This window comes from Bemisia tabaci, chromosome 1, assembly GCF_918797505.1.
Source record: "Bemisia tabaci chromosome 1, PGI_BMITA_v3".
NCBI classification, from domain to species: domain Eukaryota; kingdom Metazoa; phylum Arthropoda; class Insecta; order Hemiptera; family Aleyrodidae; genus Bemisia; species Bemisia tabaci.
Window position 1 is genome coordinate 79,281,698 of NC_092793.1, and position 26,718 is coordinate 79,308,415.

The window sequence follows — 26,718 nt, forward strand, 5'->3', positions numbered from 1 at the left end:
TGTCAGTATGGATGATGCTCAGTCACCTTTAAAACCGAAAAAATGAAATTCCCGAGTATGAGAGAATGGAAAAAGTTAATTGGAGGAAAATTAAATAACGCGCGAATAAACTTAACTTAAAAGGGCCGCATATAGATTTTTTTATCATCTCGTTCACTAAGTGCCCCAAGTGTCACGCAATTTGAGAGGGATGACGCAATACAAGACAAGTTTGAGGTACGTGCCCTCCATAATCAGCTTGTCACATTTAGAGGAAAAATTGAAGGAATCAATGATCTTCACCCTTAATTGCATTGAAAAAGTTCAACTAAATGTCGGTGCATGGAAGGGAGCTCGATCAATATTATCGATGTGACGTAAGAAAATCAAAAAAATTTGAAAAACGAATCAGAACTCTGCGCGCAAAGCATTACGAAATACTCGGTTTGAAGGTGGTATTTTATGTAGTTACTCTTCTATTTTTTTTTGTCGCAGTTTAATTTTTTTCTTTACTTTTTTGTCAGTCTGGTTGTGCGTAGATCAGAGCGAATCTTCACTTTTGCACACTGCACGTATCCTTGACTGACCCGTGAAACGAAAGCGGAAAATGTATCAATGAACAGCTGGTGCGAAAATGAACCGCAAAAAATGAAGAAGACACTTTCTATTAGAAAAAAAGGAAAAAGTTCTCGGAGGGGAAAGTTGCAAGCTTGAGTCTGGCCTGGAGGAGAGTGCTTGCAAAAAATGAAAGCCTAATGGCGTGCCTGTGCACTCTTTTTTTATTGGATTGAAGTTATTTAAAAAAATTAGTACGTAACGAACGCACGCGCGTACTGCCGTGCTAAGGAAAAACGCCGCATGAACCTTCAAGCGTTGCCAAATTTCCTTTGATAAAACTCGAATTTCCTGGTAAACATATGAATATTCTTCTTCCAATTTTTCAGATAATTTTGCTCGCAATCCCACCGAAAAGTACTGAAAATTTCAAGGAAACATATTCATAACTTGCATCGAAAATAAACATTTTATCGAAGGGAATTTGGCAACTCTCGAATGTTTATACGGCGTTTTTCCTTAGCACGGCAGCGTAGCCTCAAAGTTTCGGGCCCGTTGTGTTAAGAGAAATTCAATTGGACGTATTTCTATCAAACGAAACTATGTGCATTATGACGTGAGCTCTGTTATGCACATATTCTCATGGGTCTCAAGGCTCATGTCTTAATGCACATAGTTCCGTTTGATAGAAATACGTCCAATTATGCCCTAACCACTGAAGAGCAGACGATGCGCGAATTAATTGTTCCGAATAGTAAGTATGGTTCTTCGCTGAAATGTGGCGCAAAAACGATGAGCGTAATGAATATTCTGAGAATCAAGGGGTTTTTCGTCCCTTATGATTCAAACCTCTTTTCTTTTAATGTTCAAAATCTACTAACGCCAAATCGGAACCTAGACCGCATGCTCGAACTTGAAGACAAAAAAAAAAAAAGATTTTTGCGTAAATCCAACAGCAAGTGTACATTTTCACCCGTAAATTTCATTTCAGAGATTTCATTTCAGATTTCATTTCAGAAGAACGAACAACAGCTTTGAAAGCACTGCACTGAAAAAAAAACACATTGGATCTAGAGTCCAGACTCTTGAAAACATTGACAAGAAAAAATACTCTTTATTCAATCGGATTTTTGCTTGAATCAAAACGAAATTCGCTTAAATTAAGAGGCTTGGTTCTTGATTTAAGCTAGATTCTGATTGAATCAAGAGTACTTTTTCTTGTCGATGTTTTTAAGAGTCTGGACTCTAGACTCAATGTGTTTTTTTCCCAGTGTGTTGGCAGTCTCAAATATAAAACGAACTTCTTTTTATTTTGTTAAAGAACGAACGTGCTACTTCATGATTTTCGTTAAATGTAAAAGTAAATAATGTTTTAAAAGAATGTTTGGCACAGAAACCACTTAACTGAATATAAAATTGGTCGAAAATATTGCTCGGCGAATCCTTAGTCAAGGGGCTTGGAAGACAATGCGCATAAACGCAGTTTTTGATCGAGATATTAGAGATTGCAACCTAACCCTTTGTTGCGTGAGCTATTCGTTGATTTTGGAGAGAAAATCTACATTGTACGGTATTTTTTCGACAATAGAGTCAGTTGAAATTGATTTTTGTAGTTTTTTTTTAAAGTTAGGAGATCAGACTTAAAAAGCTCCCCAAAAATCATTTCTTGCTATAATTCACAATTTAATACTCCAGCATAGAAATAAAGCTGAAAACCATGTGTTGCTCTCATGCAACGCTATGCAATAAGAGCTAAACTGGTCTTAAAATATATTCTGTGAAAAAATCACAGCTGAGGTCCAATTTTAAAAAACCAGGAAGTGAGTTTGAAGATTCTCTCAACCGCGCCGTAAGGCTCCCTGTAATTATGAAACTTTATACACGAATTTTTTTAAAGAGCGGAAAATGTCCTTATACATCTTGCACTTAAGCTCTTTAATAACGAAAATCTCAAGCATGTAAAAGGTTACTTTTAAAATATCTAGGTACGTGTCGTTTACAGTAAAGAGAAGTGCTTTTGAGTGAGTGATGAGTAATCATAATTATAATCACAGAGTGAAGAATGGCGTCAACTTTCGCATATTTATACACTCACACAAGAAACCCTGGCTCTTTCCTGTATCTTCCTTTCTTCTGATATGACTATGGTGACGAAGGTTCTGCTGACGAAACAAGAATGCTCATCATCGCGTCAAGACCATTACAACAAATGCCAGAGTGACTGAGTCATATTCAAAGGAGGCACCGTAGAGAACAATTTAAATTCGGTCTGAGGTATTGTCATGGGAACGGAGTTCCCCATGATATTACAATCGTTCCGTTGCTTTCGCTATGGGATTCCCTATACCTCTGCGACCTTGAGCGTTTCGCCCAGTCTCCGATTTTTGGTTGATTTTCCGATGTATCAAAAACCGTTGTATTTTTTAGCCAATCATGTCTCTACGTCAAGTTGTGTTGATTGCTAAAATTCGCTTTCAGCGAGTTTTTTTCCACCTTGAGATGTCGTGTCTGACTGGTAAATCTGCGCAGAACCACGAAGTTCCGTTTTTAGGCAAATTCTTTTTTTTGGGAGGTTTTCATTGGCTATTTTTCGCCATCAGTTTTCTGTTCGTTGGTGCAAAAGATCGCCTACCTCGTTGCTCTTGAGAAGCCGCCATTATCCCACCTCAAATTTTAAACATAGATATAAAGAAATAATAACCATCGTACAAGGCGGAAAATTGTTCTGGAGGACCCGTTACGGATATATGAGCCAAAATCAGAACTCGATTGATGGATTTAATCCATGAATACAGAAATATTGCCCCAGTTTACTGCCGCGATCGCAAATGCATTCTGACATGAACCTTGTGACACATGACAGCATAGGTAGACAATGTCTCACAGAGTAATGGGCTTGATCCGTTTTCTCTTACCATGCCAGTGGCCGAACCGTTGAAATCTCAAGGACGTCTTTTGTGAAGCCCCGCTCAGCGTCCGAGATCACTTAACTGTTCTCTTTTTCTCCATCTATTTCCGAGTGGCGAGATAGCTCAGATTACTACGACACCGTTCTGACCCTGGGAGAGTGTCACTTTTTGTGGGAGCGGGGGTTCGAATCTCGTAGGGGACAGCTAATTTTTACTGGTTGTATTGAATGTTTTAGACCAATAATCTAACAATAATTAATACTTGGCAACTTAGGAAGCACATAGGTCCCTTATGATGCGTATTCGGGCATATGTGTAGAGTAAAAATATCATACGTAGGGTGTCCCAAAAGTACCGGGACTGGTTCTGTAACTTCAAAAGTAAGATAGATGCAGGCATGATTTTGGTCTCATTTTAAAGATCAACTCAATACCTATCGATTAAAACCAAGATCAGCTCAATCGAATACAAATTGACCGAGTTATGACAATTTGAAATTAGTGAGGAAAGTTTACCCCTACGGTTTTTAGGAAGATTTTTCGCTTACCAGGATTCAAAAAGTTAATATTCGTATCCACTTTCCTTCGAATCTTCCATAATTTCCTTTTGCTTTTCAAAGTACCGTCCATCAAACCGGATGCACTTTTTCATGCGCTCTTGCCACTTATCCAACATTGTTTTCCTGAATTCTTCCTCTGGGATGGAGTTGAAGAAGTTTTGAATTGCATTCTGGATTTCGGTCTTCGATACGAATCTTCGTCCGCGAAGCTCCTTTTTAAGCGTGGGAAACATCCAAAAATCACATGGAGCCAAGTCAGCGCTAATAGGGGGATGAGGGATTGTTTCAACTCCATTTTTACTCATAAATTCACGTGTTAAGCTCGATGTGTGAGGCCGCGCATTGTCTTGATGGAGTATCCACGAAGCTTTCAAGTCCGACCGTTTCCGGGAAATGTGCATTCTCAACTCCTTTAGTACTTTGCAATAATACGCACTGTCAACTGTTGTGTTTGATGGTACAAAATGTTGATAAATGACACCTCGAAAATAAAAAACACAATAAGCATCACTTTATCGGCCGACTTTTCGATTTACGGCGATGAAGAATCTTCCTTAAAAATCGTAGGCGTAAACTTTCCTCGCTGATTTCAAATTGCCATAACTCGGTCAATTTTTATCCGATTGAGCTGATCTTGGTTTTAATCGATAGGTATTGAGTTGATCTTTAAAATGAAATCAAGATCATGTCTGTATCTATCTTACTTTCGAAGTTACAGAACAAGTCCCGGTGCTTTTGGGACACCTTACGTACACTTTACGCCGAAAAAGCGAACCTGAAACTTAAATGCGTTAACTTCCGAAAACCATATATAATTCAACGAAAATAAATAATTGGTACATAACAGCTTTCTTGTATGCAAAGAAAATAATTAAAAATGTTAAAAAAGAGATGTCAACACAAAATTACATAGCCCCTTCAATTCAGAAGATACTACAAACGAACTGTACCTTAACATTTTCATATCCCAGAAGCTAACGTTCCCATGACGAATATTGCTATCGCTAGCGATTGCAAAATCCAACTTGTTTTCTCTTTTAAAGGTTCTCAGAGGAGAATAGCATAGTTTTCCTTTTTTTTTTAAACGATCATGATTTTTCTACGTCGACTGAAATTATTCCACAGAATTTTGTATGTCTGATTTCCCCTTTATAAAAAATAATAATAATTATAATAAATTCTAGAAATCAACTTCTCAGCATTCTCAACTCATATCAGACCAATTCACAAAATTAAAACGTGTAAAATGATGTAAAATTGCGATGTTCCCAAACGGTCTCCATTTCAAGCATTACGATCAATGTAGCTTAACCTTGGTGATCGGGCGAACAACTCTGCACTAGACGTCAACTTTCAACCGCGCAGTAATGAGATCCTTTGTTCAGCAGCACGCAAGCGCCGCCGCCAATGACGAGTCAGCGCGCAATCGCAGTACCTGCCGCAGCCAATCACAAGTCACCGCGGCGCACGAGATTTGAACTTCGCCACAATAGAGCCCGCGCAATACAAATTCAGCGGCCAGCGGCAGCTTTCCCGCCCAATTCACTCTTGCTTCGCCAACCGACCAATCACAAGCAAGTTGGTTTCCCGCATTCGCACACAAAGGAAATCTGCATATAAATATACCCGCAAATCGCTAATCAATTCACTCTGAATGCAGCAGTCGACCAAGAAGCACCTCACTCTCAAGCTCTCAACAAGGATCAAGTCAAATCAAGCCCAGCAAGCAGCTGAAGAAATATCCTACGGAGCTCAGCAAGAAATTGGCGTTTTTTGGATCAAGACCGAAGTTCAGTTTCCCGCTACATTGGCACCAAGGTCAAGCATTAGCGGTCATCATTACACAGAACGAAGCAAATTCATCATTTCAAGCATTCAAAATTATTCAACTTCCAGTCATCTCTATTTCGGACTCATACAGTTTGTATACCACCTCCAATTTGGAGAAGCCGATTCTTCGGAATCTGGAATAATAATAAGTGCAATCGCACATAGCTCTCAATATTCAAATCCTTTTGGTTTTCCTGCTCACTGCAGAAGCCGGTGTACTATACGCCTGGTAACCCTTCAGGTTTCCTATCCAAGGATAGTAGCCGATTCACTCTGAGTCCGGTAAAAATAAAAACTCCAAGCAGGATCTCTTCCAGATCATTAAATCAACTTTGAAGTCACCTCAAATCTTTCTCTTCTCACTCTCATTTTCCGAGCCAAGGCAAATTGGGGGGTCGCTGCGGCTCTTCACTTGTCTCGCTTCAATACCTCATATCCTATTCCATCTTTTCTTTCTTTCCTATCATTTCTTCAATTGGTCCCTCGGTAAAATTCACTTTCAACCTTTAGGTCTATTGTTGTTTTTTCATCATTTTTTTGAACCGTCACTCTTCATTTTTTGGTCCCTCGGGCCGGATTATAACTTGCATATTACAGTCCAGAATTAATTCATAATGGTGAAACGACGCAATCTTCATTCTCCTGAGGTAAATGAAAGTGAAAAATTAGCAGACTCACTTCAGAAAAAACGAGATATAGTTTTTTCTAGGGTTAAGGCCATAGAAAAAACATTCAATGATGAGCTTTCAGATGAAAATTCTGAGCAATTTAAACCTTTGTTTGATCGATTGTCAGGGTTCCAGGATAAATTCGATCTAATTCAAGCAGAATTAATAGGTCTCAATTCAGATTTACCTATTAATTCCAAAATAGACATCGAACAGGCGCAGGTAGAATTTGACGAGACAATACTTGCAGCCGAAGTCCGTTTTCTTTCGTTCACTCCTAAAACATCGAAAATTGAGGTATCCAATAATCATAGTACTCATGTTAAAAGCCATTCATCCTCAAATGTTAGACTTCCAAAACTTGAATTACCTCAATTCACTGGAAAATTAGAGGATTGGAGAAGTTTTTATAATTTATTCATGGTCTCTGTCCATAATGTAAATGAGTCAGCGAAAGTTAAAAAGTTCCAGTACCTTCTCACGTCATTGAAGGGCGAGGCACTGGACTTGGTAAAAGGGTTAGACATCACCGACTCAAATTATGATGTGGCTTGGGAAATATTATGTCAGCGCTTTCAATGTGAAAGAAGGCATATTTTTCATCACTTCAACGGGTTGCTTGACTTGCCAGAAGTGAAGGATGTCCAGCAAATTCCTTCACTTCTGACAAAATACAGGGAGCATACCCAGGCATTGGAGGGCCTCGATCACAAACTGTCTGAGTACTCTTCAATGCTCACTGCAGTCATGGTACAAAAATTAAATAACTATTTTCGAAAACGGTTTGATGATTTTCGAGGCACGGAAACGAAATATCCCACCATCGATAGCTTAGTGGATTTCCTCGAAAAAGAGTGCCTTCAATTAGATGGTTCGGCAGCCACGTCAACTAAGTCGAAACACAAGCAACCACCATCAAAGCAGACACTCACGGCCTCAGTTAAGCCGAAACAGAGTTCGTCTCAACAAAAATGTCCATGCTGCACTCAAGACCATCCCATTTATTTTTGCGAATCATTTTTAGCTAAATCAATCCCTGAACGCCGATCATTCGTCAAAGAGAAAAACCTGTGCTTCAACTGCATGAAATTCAATCACTCCAGTTCGGTTTGTAAGAACCAATACACCTGCAAAACATGCCATAAAAGGCATAATTCACTTCTACACTTAGAAGACACGTCAAATCAAGATTCATCAAAACCTCCCAAGACAGCTATGGTTTCCAACTCAAAACCAAAGGAATACGCATGCATTCTAGGAACTGCTTTAGTTCTAGTCAAAGATTCATTTGGCGGTTATCAACCTGTCAGAGGACTCATCGACAGCGCTGCCATGTCTACATTCATAACTAAGCGCTGTGCAAACAAATTGGGTCTAAAAATCCACAAAGAAGCGCCTCCAATTTCAGGGTTAGGCAATCAAGCAGTCAATGATATTCATGGTACTGTGGAATGTGAGATCAAGTCTCGCATTGAATCGCAGCCAGTATTCACATCAACAGCAACAATAATGACAAAAATCACCACCGATCTGCCAAATATAAGTCTTCCCAACACAATGAGGAAACCTCTCAGGACATTGACTTTGGCAGATCCAGAGTGGATGAAACCAGGCCCAGTAGATCTACTAATTGGAGCCGACCTGTACCCTCACATTTATGATGGCAGAAAAATCATTCTCGATGAAAATTGGCCAATAGCGCTAAGCAGCATTTATGGATGGGTTATGACGGGCAAATTTAGCGCCCCGCATGACGCAACACGCACGGCAGCCGTGACAACTTCAGAATCAGCACCAATCACTGCTTTGCTGTCCATCAATTCAGAACCAATTGAAACTTGCCTTCGACGACATTGGGAGATAGAGGAACCCCCGTCAAGGCCAGTCAAAAGTCCAAATGACCTCTTAGCTGAGGAACTTTTCGTGGAAAAACACGCAAGAGATGAAATAATCGAATGCGCCGGTGAATGCAACATGGAGCTGAAAAAGTGGTCAAGCAATGACCCAGAAATATTGGAAGACTTGCCGGAGTCCAATCTCAAAACTCCAGTAGAATTTTCAGATGCAAACAGTTCCGAATCGCTTCTCGGATTACAATGGCAGCCAAGCAGCGATATATTCTCATTCAAGGTTGAGAAAATCACACCGGTGTACACAAAAAGAGGTATCGCCTCAGTTGTCGCCCAAATCTTTGATCCACTTGGCCTGATATCACCAATTATGCTAAAAGGCAAGCAATTTCTTCAACAACTGTGGTTATTAGGCATAGATTGGGACGAGGCGGTGCCCCTCGAGCTTCAAGCACAGTGGAAAAAGTACACCGAAGAACTCATCAAAATTTCCGAGATCCGTATTCCGCGTCATGTGTCTCTGATCAATGGAGTAAAATTTGATCTTGTCGGGTTTAGCGACGCCAGTAAATTAGGATACAGCGGCAACGTGTATCTGAGGGTCGAAATCAGCTCCGGTGAGGTCAAAACCAGCCTTTTAATGGCGAAAACTAAGGTGGCACCGCTAAAACCGATGAGCATCCCTAGGCTGGAGTTGCAGGGGGCGGCGCTATTAACAGAGCTACTAGATGCTGCTCACTACATATGTTCAATGGCTCATCCAATCAGGAAGGTGTTCGCCTATTCAGACTCCACAGTCGTCTTATCATGGCTCCAAACTCCTCCCTACCGGCTCAAAGTATTCATCGCTAATCGAGTTACTCGAATTTTAGAAGTATTAACACCTCAACATTGGGGGCATGTCAAGTCTGAAGATAATCCGAGCGATCTGGCCAGCCGAGGCTGCATGCCAGACAGATTGGCAGACAACAGTTTATGGTGGCATGGACCAAAATGGTTGCAAGAGCCAGAAGAAAAATGGCCGAAGTTGAGTCCATTTGACCCAGAAAGCAAAGCAGAAATCATCGACAAACTACCGGACATCGTCACGCTGGTACAAAATAAACAAGAATCATGGGAGGAAACTTTCTTAAAATCATTTTCAGGATTTGTTCCTCTGCTCAGAACCACCGTTTGGATGTTGAGATTTATCTATAATACCCGGCATCCTACCCAGAAAAGAACTGGACAGATTTCCAGTGCGGAGCTACAAGAAGCCCGGCACTGGTGGATAAAAATTATTCAAGGCAAAGAATTTAAATCAGAAATCAAAACATTGAGCGAGAAAAAAGAGAGCCCTGCCTCTTTATGCAAACTTCGTCCTTTTTTAGATGAACAGGGATTATTGCGAGTCGGTGGTCGACTCAGGCACTCAGACATGAGTTACGACTTCAAATTTCCCATTTTATTGCCTAAAAATCATCATTTCACTCAACTGGTAATCGAATATTATCACGATATGACACTTCACGGCGGTCCCAGCTCAACTTTAGCAGCAATTAATCAGCGATTTTGGATAATTAATGGGCGTGCTGTGGTCAGATCTAAACTTCAAAAGTGCATCCAGTGTTTTAAAGTCAGACCAAAATTCACGCAGCCACTTATGGGTGATTTACCAAAATGGAGGGTTCAGGCAGCATATCCGTTTCTCAATACAGCATGTGACTACGGCGGACCATTCCAAGTCAAAGAAAACAAACTCAGAAATGCAAGGCAAACGAAGGGGTATCTAGCCCTATTTATTTGTATGGCTACTAAAGCGGTACACCTGGAATTTGTAAGCGAATTGACTACAAAGGCCTTTGAAGGGGCATTAGCTCGATTTGTCTCTCGCAGAGGATTATGCAAAAATATGTTCTCTGATAACGGCACCAACTTCGTAGGAATGAATAACTCTTTAAAAGAGCTATATGCATTCTTAAAAACTAATGAAACAAGCATTGCGGAAAAGCTAAGCAAAAAGGAAATCAATTGGCATTTTCAGCCCGCTTCCGCGCCAAATTTTGGTGGACTACATGAAGCAGGGATAAAATCCGCAAAACATCATCTCAAAAGAATCATGGGTACTCAAATTTTCAACTTCGAGGAAATGACTACACTCGTGACTCGAGTGGAGGCAATAATGAACTCTAGGCCGCTCTGCCCGCTAGCAACAGATCCCTCAGATATGGACGCCTTGACCCCAGGTCATTTTCTTGTGGGTCACCCACTCAACGCCTTACCCGAAGAAAATCTAACAGAAACCCTTTCTAATCGCGTGGATAGATGGGGCTTGATAAACAAAGCCAGTCAACATTTTTGGCAAACATGGAAAAATGAGTACATCAACTGTTTGAGGCAGCGATCAAAATGGACTCAAGAAACTGATCCAATAAAAATTGATGATCTCGTCATTATTCAAGACAATAATTTACCTCCTCAGCAATGGAGATTAGGACGAATCACCAAGTGCTTTCCGGGCCCTGATGACGTCACACGCGTCGTCGATGTCAAAACCACCACGGGGACTTTACGGCGCCCAGTTTCCAAGCTCTGCCGCCTCCCCATAAGTTCAGACATGGGCCACCAAATATGAGCTTCTAAACTAACAAATTTTTTGAAACACTTCTCTGTTGAACGTGCGCTCGTTCAACGGGGGGAGTATGTCTGATTTCCCCTTTATAAAAAATAATAATAATTATAATAAATTCTAGAAATCAACTTCTCAGCATTCTCAACTCATATCAGACCAATTCACAAAATTAAAACGTGTAAAATGATGTAAAATTGCGATGTTCCCAAACGGTCTCCATTTCAAGCATTACGATCAATGTAGCTTAACCTTGGTGATCGGGCGAACAACTCTGCACTAGACGTCAACTTTCAACCGCGCAGTAATGAGATCCTTTGTTCAGCAGCACGCAAGCGCCGCCGCCAATGACGAGTCAGCGCGCAATCGCAGTACCTGCCGCAGCCAATCACAAGTCACCGCGGCGCACGAGATTTGAACTTCGCCACAATAGAGCCCGCGCAATACAAATTCAGCGGCCAGCGGCAGCTTTCCCGCCCAATTCACTCTTGCTTCGCCAACCGACCAATCACAAGCAAGTTGGTTTCCCGCATTCGCACACAAAGGAAATCTGCATATAAATATACCCGCAAATCGCTAATCAATTCACTCTGAATGCAGCAGTCGACCAAGAAGCACCTCACTCTCAAGCTCTCAACAAGGATCAAGTCAAATCAAGCCCAGCAAGCAGCTGAAGAAATATCCTACGGAGCTCAGCAAGAAATTGGCGTTTTTTGGATCAAGACCGAAGTTCAGTTTCCCGCTACATTGGCACCAAGGTCAAGCATTAGCGGTCATCATTACACAGAACGAAGCAAATTCATCATTTCAAGCATTCAAAATTATTCAACTTCCAGTCATCTCTATTTCGGACTCATACAGTTTGTATACCACCTCCAATTTGGAGAAGCCAGTGCTGCCGTTTCCCGGAACTAATTCCGAATTTCGGAACTTTTGGAGTTTCTCGGAATTTTTCCCGGAATCTTTGTAATTCTCGGAATATCCCGGAATTTTTGCGTTTTTTCGGATTTTACCCGGAATTTTTGCCTTTTTTTCGGATTTTTTCCCGAAATTTTTGCCTTTTTTCGGATTTTTCCCGGAATTTAGGCCATTTTTGTAGGAATTTTTTATATTTTCATCGGAGGTATTGAGATTAAACTGGACATTTTCTCGCAATGATCATTCTGGAAATGGGGATTCTGTTTTCTAGAATTTTCTCGAGTGTCGTATCCATCTTCCCGCGGTTTTCTACCAAACCTATAACCTCAAGAAAGAAAATCAAAATATGAAAATAATGAAATGAACTGAACAACTGTTCACATCATGTTTTGGTGCTTGTTACTAAGTAGTTTTTTTAAGTAAATAGTTAACTATCAGTGATTTCGTGTCTATTTTTGTCCAAGCCGTACTTATTTTTCTCCTTGTCCTTTTTCTATATTTGTTTGTTATTTTCAAGTAAGAAAATAAATTATTAGAAAATTAAAGCCAATTTATGCATTAAAACCAAAAAATTCCTTTCCTAAACGGAAGTGTCAGTCGAGCTTCTATACAACACACTACACATCCAGTGCAGTGACTCTGAAGAAAACAAGTTCAAAGCTAAAAATTTCAAAAGTTGATGTAGCATAAATGAAAAAAAAAAAGTGCTCTGAAAATTTATTAAGCAGCAAATATTTTTCTGCTGGGAAAACCTATGTTCCTAAAAAAGAAAAGCTTCAAGTAAATGGGCTGATCCATTTAAATGTGTTATTTTTACATCTCTAATGTTTAATCTTCAACTTATATAAAAATAAAATAATTTGCAGAGTTTTCATTCCGGGGAGATGGTCAATTATATGTCAATTAATTAATTATTAATTACAATTAATTCCCATTCCTTAATGCGGGCTTTTCAAACGATTTAACTGTTTTATAGGACAGCCGCCCCTTAAAATCACTGTCAGGGCGTCATAATTACGTCCAAACCAGTTGAGAACTGTTCATTTAATATTCATGACGCCCTGACAATGATTTTAAGGGGTGGCCGTCTTATAAAACGGGTAAACCATTTGAAAAGCCCGCGTCAGGAATCGGAATTAATTCCTGGCCGATCTCGGAACTTTTTCCCGGAATATTTGAAAATAATCGGAATAAAATAGTTCCGAATCACGGAATCTTGGGCTGAGCGAGAACGGCAGCACTGGGAGAAGCCGATTCTTCGGAATCTGGAATAATAATAAGTGCAATCGCACATAGCTCTCAATATTCAAATCCTTTTGGTTTTCCTGCTCACTGCAGAAGCCGGTGTACTATACGCCTGGTAACCCTTCAGGTTTCCTATCCAAGGATAGTAGCCGATTCACTCTGAGTCCGGTAAAAATAAAAACTCCAAGCAGGATCTCTTCCAGATCATTAAATCAATTTTGAAGTCACCTCAAATCTTTCTCTTCTCACTCTCATTTTCCGAGCCAAGGCAAATTGGGGGGTCGCTGCGGCTCTTCACTTGTCTCGCTTCAATACCTCATATCCTATTCCATCTTTTCTTTCTTTCCTATCATTTCTTCAATTGGTCCCTCGGTAAAATTCACTTTCAACCTTTAGGTCTATTGTTGTTTTTTCATCATTTTTTTGAACCGTCACTCTTCATTGTAAATAAAAAGTGTATGCTGTCAAATTTTGAGACAGAACTAGAATCGCAACCAGAGCCATCGAAGAGGTAGGTAGATGTTTTTCCAGCCACAGCGTCGATTTTTACGAGGATTTTCAACTTTTGTAAACAACATCATTACGAATGCTATCTCCTTTTTTACACTGAAACTTTTCAAACCACGCTGAAGATGAGTACCTATATTTTCAACAAGTGCTCTCTCAGTTCTGAAAGTATCCTATGCAGAGGATTTCACTAGCAACATAAACTGAACGTAGACGGGTGATGATGTGATTAGAGATCAATTTTCACCTCTTTTTGGCCAACAAAAACTTGAAATTAGCCGCTTTCAAATAAATCTAACGACATTTAAAAGTGAATTAATTTTAATTTTGGAAATAATAAATTTTTACCGTACCAATATACTTCTCTATAAATCATTTAGATTGTCATCAGTTTTACTTGGTGGACAATTATTTGACAACTTGGACGCATCATTCTACAATTGACTACACTGTATTTATCTCATAGGAGATAATGTATTTCAATATCAACTCTCCTTTTTTCAAAATGCAGTATAAACTTGAGGATCCTGGAGGAACTTGGTGGATCTCTGCCATGACAGAATTCTGTGGCGGGTAGGCGTCGCAGAGCGCCCTAGCGCGCCGTAAAATCGACTTATACATACATACAGTATAAACTTGTCAGATTCCACGAGAGTCTCTTTCACTGTATCTCTCCTCGCTTAATATACGTTGAAAGAACATGGATCCAGGTGAGGTTTGGAAAACCCCCTAGCTGTGACATTGCACTGCAGACAAAGTTACCTCCTGATTTTTTCCTCTAAAGAAGTGAAATAATGCACTAATGTGAGAGGGATATGCGAGGTATTCCGCAAACGTTGCATTAAAAGCACATGCACATTGCAACGCGGTGATCGTAAACAGTGTCAATGAATAGATAATCAACAGTTTGCAAAGCTCTCGGAAGCGAGTATAACGCTGATGTCGGAATGCATCCGATAATCATGCCGCGTTTTTTCCGAACACAACTCGCTACTAAAAAACCGTCATTTCTTCGGCGAAATTGCAACCAGTGATCCAGAGCGAATGGTCTAATTGTATTGATGCAGTCGTCGCATAAGGCCTGCTGAAATCTGATGAACAGTAGTAACAATGCCCTCGGTTATGGGAAGTGTTGAGAATGCATCGTCGAAGTGCCTCACAGCGCACGTAACATGCATTATGTGCAATACTGCACCAAAATGCTCTTGATAGGTATTCAAAGTATACGCATAATTGACTGCGTTGACGTGTAATGTACCCATTAATGAGAAAAATGCAATAATTTTTAGACTTGGCGCTCTCCAATTAATTGAAAATGTTTTAATGCATTTTATACTGAATCCACTCTGGGGAGATCATAAAGCAGAAGTACTAAAGTATTGTTCACCTTAGATGAGTAAGAAGTTCGGAAGAAGTTTTCAAGACGGTTTGATTTCGGAAATGAAAAATAGCCATAAAGTAACAATGTAGACCTTGCGAAACGTCAAAAGAAAATTTCGCGCGAAAGGAGAATGATTATGCAGTGCTTAGGACCGCCGTGAAATCAAGTTCTACATCAAAACGATGTTTTTTTCAATGTTCTGAGTAGAGCGTTTTTGGAATAAGTACATCTATTCTCCCCGAGCCATCGAAATTTTGTCTCGTTGCCGTAATTTAAATTCACTTATTTTAAATCATCAATCATCAATCATCACATCAACATTAATACTAAATTAATTTACCTGTATACTGAGAACAGCGTTCGTTGATAAGGTGAGGACCAAGAAGCATATCCCCAGGTACACCAAATTAAAGTCCCGCTTCTTGCACACAGCTTCGGAATTCATCGCGCCGGATCAAGGGGATATATCCCACGATAGACACATACGTCACAAGCCCTGACGTCACAATTGACGTCTCCCTTATTTATAAGCACTGAAGTCACAAATCCCCTACGAATAGTCTCACCGCACCGATTTCGCACTGCTCTTGTAGCTTGGACGTCAACCCATTGGTGCTCAAAAAGTCATTGGAAGCAGATTGGAGTTCTTTTTTTTTTTTAAAAAAAAAAAAAGATGTGACATTCAAAGGCGTGTCGCGATACTGACGAGAAAAGGCACTGCGTGCGCAAAAAGAAGAGTCCACGTTATTCACAGCTGAGTTATAAATGCGCGTACCTGCGTAGGTAAAATTCAACGGATCACTTGAAGTTCAACTCATTTTCGAAGAAGACAGACATGCGACACGATGAATAAAAACTGAATGAGAATTAGTGGAAGCCGCACGCGGTTTATCACGTAGGTATTTTGCTTTTCATTAAATTGAGAGAATCAATGGAATTGGTAAAAACGTGACTACAAGTAAAATCAGAGCCGGTGCACCGAAAAATAAAAAGTTGTTACTCGAGTAGAAATTAAATCTATCCTCAGAATTACTTTTCTCCGCACAAAATAAAAGCTTAGGGCACGCTTTATTAATGTGAAATCGCTTTTTTAATACAATTTGAAGGGGAAAAAAATCTGTTCCATACCTCCCTTCTATATTCAGATGAAATACGAAGAAAAAGGGAAAACTAGAAAATGGGCGAAAGCACTCTACCGAAGCGTTACTTGGTAGGCTGGACTAAACTGCTGAGGAACTGCTTTCAATTGCACTTGAAATTAACTGACCGTAAAATTCAATTTTCAAACATACAACTTTTGTATTACTTCACTCTGAATTACATGAAGGACAATGCAAAAGCGCAAAGTTTGCATTCTTAACTTTCTCCGTGAGCTGTTGACAAAAAGTCCGTTGCAAGCTTGCCAAGTGTGTTAAATAATATTCTGATTATAAGGAAAGGCACCTGAAATAAACAACGTACCTCAATTTTCTCTGAATATGAACACCGATTTATTTAGGAACGTTTTTTGTGGTGCAGGTACAATATTGTTGCGATGAGCGATTAATTCGTCGCATTAACGGCAGTAGGAGCCGTTACAACTTAATAGCTTACATTTTCCTTTATATTTTTTTTCTCTTTCTTACAAATATTTAGAGTTTTTAACACAACTTCTGCAAAAATGTATTCAGTGAACTATATCATGCTAGATTTACTTTATTCTGATTTTTTATTTTAGAAAAATCGTAAAATTTGTGTGTACCCACTTATATATTTTCATTCAATTTAGTTTGCAACATACATGGACATATTCTTTAAATAATTGCATTAAGAGCTAGAGAAATTAAATAAATATGATTTTAGAGACAATTTGCGATGTTGAACAAATTACCACGGTCCTTAAAATACTCCAAAATATGCAATACCTATCGCGATATCTCCAAATGATTTAAATTAATAAAATATTGAGATCTCTTTAAACAGACTCTTTATCATTAAATTCGAACAACTTTTAAATTTAAAAGTTTAGAAAAAGACAAATGTGGATTTGATTTTCTCAGCCCCTAATTAAACTCATGCTTCTCTGACTCTGTATTTAGGTACTTTGTTACATGTGAAAGTCGGAGTGAAATATCACAACCCCGCGTCATCATGAGACCGCATGCTTCTAAAAAAAAATCGGGTCATTTCATTATCAGATTACTCAACTAGGGCAGTGAAACAGTGCATCTGCACTCCTTTTTTGCGACATTGAACCAATGAAAATATCGTTGTACCGGTCAAGTTTAATTACTCTTATCACTTATTAATTATGCAGCACGTATAATTTGCGACAGCTCTAAGGGCTACCTTAATATAATGATGCCAGATGAAGCCCACGATTGTTATGAAAATGCAATGAATAGGATAGAGATAAATATATCTTGCAATTTACAGGCGGCATTCACAATATATTAATAATATTATTGTGAATAGAGATAAATCGGTTTTTATTTCATTTGGTCAAGCACTGGCCTGAAATTCTCAATGCTCACTTGGGGGATCATTCCGCAGCTGCATGCAGTAGAATGCAGATATCGACGGTGAAACTACCAAACCACGTATCTCGTTTGCGGTGTTTAAAAATCTACGCTCACATTTTATTTTTTTGAAGTAGACCAAATCAATATCATTGCTTGAAATTTTCACGGAATTTTCTCCGCACAAAGAGGAAAAATCACAGAAATTTTCAAGACTGGATGTTAAGTAGTTTTTCATTTAAAAAAATAAAGTATGACAGGAAGTCTGCGACGTCGCAAACCGAGATACGTGGTTTGGTAGTTTCACCGTCGATATGACGTTTTTCCACATATTTCTCGTCAACCAGTCTTGTTGCAAAGTGAAATTATGAAAATATTTCTGGTGATGGTGGTGCGGTACTTATGGATCACCTTGTATAAACATGACTTAAGTCAAGGAAATGTATTTTTATTTGCTAGTGCTTGCACCTCTGTAAGTTTCATCAGAATTAACATTATATATTTATTAGGGGAGTTTGTAGTGCTCATGAAAAGAGAAAAAAGAAGTTAGTAACCGAAACTGGATGATTTCACTGTGCCCGAGTTTTAGTGGAAAGTCTCTGTTACCGAGTGGGAGTTATGAGTCCTAATATCTTAAATATACTGAGATTGCCGAGCTAGTTCGGTTAAAATTATTCCCAGGGACTTTTTGCGTGTGTTAGACAGAGGCACGATTTTAACTTAGACTTTCCGAATGATCGACTTGGTTCATGAAATTTTAGTTGTTTCATTATTTTCTTCGGCTCATGGAAACGTCTGGTCATTCACTACCATTATTCTGAAACCTGGGACAAAAAAATGCCCTTCATTGACCGGCAAAGCATCAGATACGCTTAAACATGTTTTGCCTTCTTACGAATAGGTAATTCTGTTGAATTCTGTGAATAGGTTTCTCCTTAAGGTAATTCTGTTGAATTTATAGGGATCGTCTTCATGCAATCCCGAATGGAATTGAATGTTGGTCCGTACATGTATTAGCCTTTTAAACAGTTTTTTTTTCCGCAGGAAGGCTCATCTTAATATTTAATTTGAAAAATAGAATGAAATTGTGAATCAACCACTGTACTAATTGCGAGGGGCGTTGGTTCATTTGAAAGGTGTTGTTCTCAATGCTTCGGGAAAACTATAAATTATTTTCTGGGGTTCGTCCCCGATTTTTAAATCCCTAAAAACTCATAAATTGGATGAGGGGAAGTGGGGGTTTTTTGTTTTTTGTTTTTCGGAAAAGTTTTGTTGCTACGCATCTTACTTTACTGTTTGCTGTCTTTTTATCAGCTGTTTTCATTCAACAATCATCATTAAGTGAGGTTACGTCCAACACTCAACTGCCATCAACTTACATTTTTCTTTTCCCGCGTTTTTTTTTTTTTTTTTTTTTTTTTACTTTTTTTACGGTTTTCATGATTGCTTCCATCATTTTCCTATTGCCAATTTTTCCTCATTAAGTCAATAACCTCCAAGTTTTTTTCTCATTTTAACATACCAAAAAAAAAAAAAAAAAAAAAAAAAAAAAAAAAAAAAAATTCCGATCAGAACTTTTTACGCTGTTTCTTTTCAATGTGTATAAATATGTTTATTATTAATTTCCATTTTCATTTCATCCTTTTTCTTCTGATTTATTTTTTTTAATTTAAAAATTGAACTTTTCAGTTATGATTTTGTTAAAATAATAATAATTTTTACTAATTTTAATTTTAAATTTAACAGTTGTTATGAGTGAAATTTTCAATGACCGAGGCGGTCGTCCTTCAAAACGTGGTCGCGTTTCCAGAATTCTTCGCATGTTCGTTTAGTGAAGCAAGAACTTAACTCTGTTATTAGTATAGAAAATCAAAGTTTCATTTCTTCATTTCGGAAGTATAAAATTGATGATCAGAACTTTGATGAAAATTTTGTTACCAAATTTTCAGTCGGTTCAATGAATATGATTTGTCATCATTGTGATGCTCGCCATTTTCAGGGTGAAATGTCCAATGGTCATTTTAATAACTGCTGCCAAAATGGCTTAATTTCTTTACCGAGTATTTATATTCTCCAAATTTCATAAAGCGTATCAGAAATTATAATAGTGCTGTTGCTTTTGCCTCTTTCTCTGTAAATCGAATTGATATTCCGGGTGATGGACCTTATTGCTTTAAAGTTCAAGGATCCATATATAGGTAAGTTTATTTAATATTTACCGTTACGTAACGTACTTTTTTCAGTTTCTCAGTCCGTCCCTCCCTCCTTCCCACCCCTTAACGCATCCGGAATGCAGCTGCATTCCCCGGAAACCAGAAAGCAGACTGAACATGGAAAAAACGAAGAAGAAAAAGCGGAAAAAATTAGATGAAGTTAAAACAGGAGCAGAAAAAGAAGAAGAACCAGAAGGAACAGCTACTGAAGAAGAAAAAGAAGAAGCAAAAAAAGAAAAGACAAAAGGAGGAAAGAAGAAGAGCAAAGTTGTAGGAAATATAGGAAGAAAAGCAGGACAGAAATGGCAAAAGAAGAATCAACAATTTAATCGAAAAAAAAAAGCAAAGTATTTAAAAAATAAAAAAAGATCTTCTTTAAAATTAGTTTGAAAACAAATGTAAAACCTAAAAAATAATTTTGTATGAAGATTAAAACAAAATTTTAGTTTAAAGTTTACTAAATAAAATTACAATTTTTGAAAACATTTGTTGTATTTATTCTCTCAAAAAAATAATTAGACCCGATTCAAAGACAAAACAGAAAATTAAATGAAAATAAATAAATAAAAAAAAAAAAACATGTGAAAGTGAAAAGTGTACAGGAAAAATAAGCCCCTAGTATAGTTTAAATTGTGATTAAAGGAGGTTGGGGGGGGGGGGGGGCATTCAACATAGCTTTGCGAGTACAAAAATTACGAAGTGCAGCAGGAAAAATATCGAGGATTTTTCAAATATGATGCTAGGCCTGGTCCTAAAGTTTCGTAGAATTTTTTCCTTCGTATTTTGTACTTTTTGCAGTGGAAAATCATTTTACTTTCTTGGAAAGATCTATTCATAAAGTTATAACCTTAAATTTTACTGTTAATGAAGTTTTGAGCAATTAACGTTGATTAATTTCATACCCAAAAAATAAAACATGAAAGGAACACCGCAACAATGCAAAGTCACAGGCTCTTAAATATTGTCTTTTCAGTGATAAGCTATGTCGAGGGCCCCATTTAAACCCATTAAACATTCTTCAATAACAGCGCATCTTGTCGACGGTAAAACTCCCAAACCACGTAGGTATATCGTTTGCGTTGTTTCAAAATCTCCCCTCCCATTTTAATTTTTAAGAGAGAGCAAATCATCGTCAGTCCTCAAAGTTTTCGAAATATTATCCCCTGCGCACTGAGAAGAAAACTATCGGAAGTTTTGAATGAATTGGCATTGAGTAATGGAGCACTAGACAAGGTACGAATTTCAGCATTCTGATTCATGTTTCTTAACCAAAATTTCATGTAAAACACGATGCGCACAACGAAAAATACCGAAGTCAACTCCTTACGAAGATATTTAATGATTCTTGATGCGTAAATTCAAACCACCCGCTCATGAAAACTCAATACTCTACGTGATTCGCATCGCGCGCTAAACGTTATCATGACAGTATCTGCGATTTAAAAATGTGGCAACCTCAATTTTGACGCTTTGGCTCAGCTATAGCAAATTGCTCATAATTTGAACAACACATGGTAGGAAATGAACAGTGCTCAATTGAGAAGCTTGCTGAAACCGTTGTAGTGCGCGATTTGACTCACGTAGAGCTTCGAGTTTCTTGTGAGCGGGCAGTTCAAATTCCTCGTACCCAATGTGAACAAAAAACGTTGATATCTTCGTTAAGAGTTAGTTTCAGTAATATCCATTGCGCTCATCGTGTTCTACGTGAAATTCTGGTTAAGAAACATGTATCAGATTGCTTAAATTCGTACCTTGTCTAGTGGTCCATTTTATACCTAAAAAATGAAGCATGAAAGGAAGTTCGCAACTTTGCAAACCGGGATACGTGCCTTGAGAGTCATACCGCCGACACGAGAACTCCTACGGGAAGAAGTTGCTTAAGGAGCGACACACAGTGGATCGAGTAATGGGAGAGGTCGGACAAAATTTGGAATCTTTAAAACCTCATAACTCCGTTGGTACAAAATTTTGAGGTTTTAAAAGTGGATCCATTGGTTTCCTCGTACAATCTTCTTCTAGAAGCTTTCCTTGAAATTTAAAAAGTGACGAAATAAACATCAAAATTTACAGAAGGTATTGATAAAAAAATTCATGTCCGAACTCCCCCATTGACTCGATCCACCGTGCGACAGTCAAAGCGGCCCCAAGTCTTACTGTGCTTTTTTGGCATAATCTACTCGCACCGTCACTTTGGTCTTGAGCGAAACAGAAACATGTGCACTTGGATCACGCGAGCCGTAAAAATTTCGCGAAGGTATGACGCTGGCGATAAGAGCTCACGTGGTTTCCATGTTGAATTTCGCGGGACGGCACAGTGTTGCGGGTCGTGGCGACGGGTTGGCTCGCGGCGGGAAACTGATCTCAGGAATAAGTGAAACTGCGCGGGCGGGCCGGCCGGGAGTGGCCGGTGGCGGATCCCCAAGCCTCGATCTCAGGAACAGGGCTAGGCGGGATGTGGACACGACGCGACTGGAGGGTGGGAGGGGAGGGTTTTCGCGGGCCGGCTCAGTTCTAATAGATCGTATTCGATAGTGGTTCGATAGATCGTTTGGTTTAAAACAATAGGACGTAACCTCAAACACAAATTTTAGGATTCAAGTTGGAAAAGCTGGAAATTAAAAAATCCCTAACAGTTTCACTCTTCATGGCCATTCTGTACTTCTAAGTATCAAAAGTCTATCGCAAAAAACCCGTTCCCTCAGATTATTCGATTGACTTTCGAGGTTATGTTTGCATGTTGAACCAATCGATATCGATACAATCTCACCTGTTTGATGTATCGAATACGATCCAAGGCCTCGAGTTAGGTTAGGTTAAGGATAAGATCGACCACTCCAATGAATCGCTGAATCAGTACCTGTGTTTTCGCTCTTGGGCAATTTTACGAAAAGTGGCCAATGGGTTAGTTGCGCTGCTCACAGAATCGTGTTTTAATGTTTGATTCTTGTAGATTAGCTGAAATAATAAGATCCATCCGAACAGCATCTTTCTTTGTTCAATATGAACCGAAAACTATATTATATATTTTCTCCCTTTGAAAAGTCGGGTTTTTGACGTCATCCACCGCGCAATGACACCCTTGGTTTCTTCCACCTTACTTTCGATCGAGTTTCACGTTGATTAATCAGTGCAAATGTGCGTCACAATGACTGCTGGAAGCGAGGTAGAAGAAACCAAGGGTGTCACTACAGCGGCGGATGACGTCAAAAATCCGACTTTTCAATGAGCGATATCTCCGTTAATATTGAACGAAGAAAGTTGCTGTTTGGATTGATCTTATAATTTTTAGCTGATCTACTAGAATCAAGCATCAACTTACGATTCTGTGACCAGCGCAACTGACCCATTCCAGTGGTGGTAGTTTTGTTTGTAAAATGAATGATAAAAAATCTAATATTTCACCCATTCCTTTGGATATCCCAGTCGATGTATTGAGCTTCATTTTCAGCTTTTACTGCTTGAAATGTCATGACCGTCACTCAGACCGTTACACCGCATAGGATATTTTCACCATCAATCAAAAGTTCATATTTTCGGTGAAGAGGAGGCCAGGAATGCACTGTTCAAGGATTAATTCCAGCAGCGTTATCGTGCATATCGACTCTCATTGTAATTTATGGCTGGAGCACTCTGCTATTCTAGCAACTATCGCCATGGACTGAGAGCTTAGCCTCATTTGACATTCGATGATTCGACTCAGAACAAAATGATACCGATCGTTAATTCACGCTTTTTACGAGAGGCAAAATTCACGGAAAAAGTGAAATTGCTGTTATAACAATTTTATAGTTAAAAAAAGTCCGACATGTTTCAATGTAGATTTTACCATAAGAAAAAGGCTACTTTAATCACGCCCTTGGTTAAATCTACATTTGAAACATGCCGGGCATATTTTTTAACAATTGTGATTTAACAATTAGTCAAATCAGCAATCCATTTTCTTCCGTTTTTGATATTGATGTATAAGTAATCTAATCTTAAGCCAGCTTATAGTTAATCTATGGCTATTGATGTAACTCCCGCAGAACAGATACTCGAGTAAATATGAACTGGCTTGGGATTTCTAGGGGTAGTCGTAAAAAAATTCCCTGAACGACACAACTCTCGTCAAATACCAATTTTCAGGCGCTTAAGAGAGACCTCTAAACATGATTTTACTTTCTTTCTTCTTTATTCAAAATTATTGTCAATCCAGACAGATCATAGCATATTCTGAGCAAAATGTATCCCGGCTTTTCTTGAATTTCAAAAATAAGAGATACCTCAACGCGGATTGATGCCATTGCAGAGGTATGACTATAGATCGTATTCGATGGTAGTTCGATATATCGTTTGGTTCAAAACAATAGAACAAAACCTCAAACCAAAATGTTAGGATATTTGTCAAAAAAGCTGAAAATGAGGAATTCCGTAGTAATTTCACTACTCTTGGCCATTAAGTACTCATACGAATCAAAAATCTATCGCAAAAATCCGTTCCGTCAGATTAGTCAGTTGACTTTTGAGGCTATATTTATGTTTTGAACCAATCGATATCGATAAAATCTCACCCGTTTGATGTATCGAATACGATTTATTCGTGTTCCGTAGATGTCCACGTTGCATCTGCAAAATTGAGGGTGTGACAGCGTGAGGCGCTAACTCGCAAATTTTCGCTGTACTAGCAAACTAAACTACCAATGTGGTGTTGCTCAGTTTCGGGGAAAAGGTTTAAAAACAAGGCCAAATTACGTCTCTTCTCTCTTCGGTTGTGTTCCTCTCGTGGCCCTTGAAGCACCATTACAAATAAGACAGACGGAAACAAACACAATTTGGAAATAGAGCAAGGGAAAGGACTCGCGTTGATGACGGCGTAGAGATACAACTATTCGTACATGATGGATGTCCGTGTTGCATCTGCAAAATTGAAGGCGCACTGGCGCGAGGCATGAACTAGCGATGCTGCTCCTCTCTGTACTGTCAATGAGGTGTCGCTCAGATTCGAGAAAAAAATTTAAATGAAGCCCGAATACATGTTTTCTATCTTCGGTTATTAATTTGATGTATGATTCTTTTTCAGGATGTATCTTACACCTACACCTCTATTTGAAACTTGTATGCACCAACAAGAAAAAAAACATCATTAGTCAAAGATGTGGGGAAAAACTAGGATTGTCTTTTATTTTATTTTTTAACTATCAAGAAACCCGTGCTACGCACAGGAAAACCCCTACCATCAGCAATCACTGTGATTAGTGATCAGTTACTAATGGAGAATTTGCAAGGGTCTGAAATTTGATGAATTTCCTGTTTAAGTGGAATCCTCTGAGTGAACTGAACACGAAGATACCCTTGATTCATAAATTGAGCGATTATTAGAGGAGATATGACAAAATAACCGATTCTGCTAAAATACATGTGTTTAAATGGGAAATGCCGCCAGATGACGTCACAAGGCGGCGCATTTTCTCACTTTTAAATCAATTTTTCTCCAATTTCCCATGTCAGAAAAAAATTATGAAAAATATTGCGAACTCAGCTCATTAGGCACTTTCAGATGAAGCAATAAAAAAATTGCGTGCAAATTCTCCATTGTATTTCATTATTATTTTTTACTATTTTAAAATTGGCGAGACGCACTGGTTTGATAAAAATGCAGAGATTAGTAGTATGCTGATTAAAGCTGCTATTTTAGTCTGTTCTGCAGTAAGTTCATATGATAATTATAATAATTAATAATACCAAATCAAAAGTTGGTTTTTTCATAAAGATGTGTTACTTTCATCAGTTCAATGTTTAATAGAAGTTAGCTGGTGAGTTTCAGCCGCGAAAATTACGAGATTTAACCAGCGGTTTCGTTTAATTCTCAGCAATGGCGGGTTTGTTATCTACATCGCGGAGAAAACGTGATTTTTTCAGGGATTTTGTAAAACAAATTAAAAATTAAACGATAATCACCACGATATCACGGCAAATACGTAGTGTTCCTAGCGAACTTCTAAGATTATTATAATTGCGTGTTATTCACATCACTATCGTGGCATACACGCGAATTTCTGACTCAATTAAGGCTACGTAAATGTGCGCATAAAACTCATACACATCTGTTACTTGGGTTGGGCGAAAACGTATGATTTTCCTTCAATTTTGTATGATACCACATACCCATTCCGGAGTTCAAGTAGTTGCTCGCTTCATTTCTGCTTGTTAAAATTGACGAATTGCAAGAATCCAATCTCAATTTTACGAGCACTATGGGATGTAACCATCGGTTTCCTTATATAAGATTTAATGTTTTGAAATTTAAAAAAAAGGATCAGCGATGATCCAAAATTTTGCAAGTATGACTCATGTGTTTCGGTAAACTATGATAGAAACAGAAAGCAGGTGGAGAATGTCGAAGCGATGTTCTAGTTTTGCTCCGCTGTCAGCACCGCGTCTGCAGGCGCAGTGTGACCGAGCCGTCATCAAAGTTCAGAGCGCCTTCAATAAAGCAAGCGGCAATATGGACATCCCCCGTGGTGAAATAGTTGTATCAAGAGCGCCTTCGACGATCGGAGTCAAATAGTATATCCCAGTGCCGAATCTCAGGGTCATCAGAGCTTCCGTTCACGAGATCCGCTGATTTAGTGAGTGAGTGAGTCAATCAACGTGAAGTCTGCTTTATTAGTAGAAGAGATAATGGACCACCAGACAAGGTACGAATTTCAACATTCTGATACATTTTCCTCAACTAAAATTTCATGTAGAATACGACGCGCACAACGAAAATTACCGAAATCAGCTCCTTCCGAAGATCACTCATGATTCTTGACGCGTGAATTCAAACCACCCGCTCATGAGAACTCAATGCTCTACGTGATTCACATCGCGCGCCAAACATTATCATGACAGTCTCCGCGATTTAAAAATCTGGCAACCTCAATCTTGACGCTTTGGCTCAGCTGTAGCAAATTGATTATAGTTTAAACAACACATGTTGGGAAATGAACACTACTCGATTGAGAAGCTTGTTGAAT

General features: G+C 38.7%; 2 protein-coding genes across 2 annotated transcripts in view; one reads left to right on the forward strand and one right to left on the reverse strand.

The window, feature by feature from the left end:
• The window catches only part of LOC109044027 (UNC93-like protein MFSD11), a 38,277-nt gene extending 16,187 nt beyond the window's left edge, over nt 1-22,090 (reverse strand). Inside the window, exons 1-2 of the mRNA XM_072306265.1 lie at nt 21,902-22,090; nt 15,350-15,655 (exon numbers count right to left, since the gene is read on the reverse strand). Coding sequence (XP_072162366.1) covers nt 15,350-15,454 — 105 coding nt within the window. The 5' untranslated portion in view covers nt 15,455-15,655; nt 21,902-22,090. The remainder of the gene's footprint in view (nt 1-15,349; nt 15,656-21,901) is intronic.
• The window catches only part of LOC109044026 (arylsulfatase B), a 30,526-nt gene continuing 19,586 nt past the window's right edge, over nt 15,779-26,718 (forward strand). The window contains exon 1 of the mRNA XM_072306264.1: nt 15,779-17,979. The gene's annotated coding sequence lies outside the window, so the exon portion shown is untranslated. The remainder of the gene's footprint in view (nt 17,980-26,718) is intronic.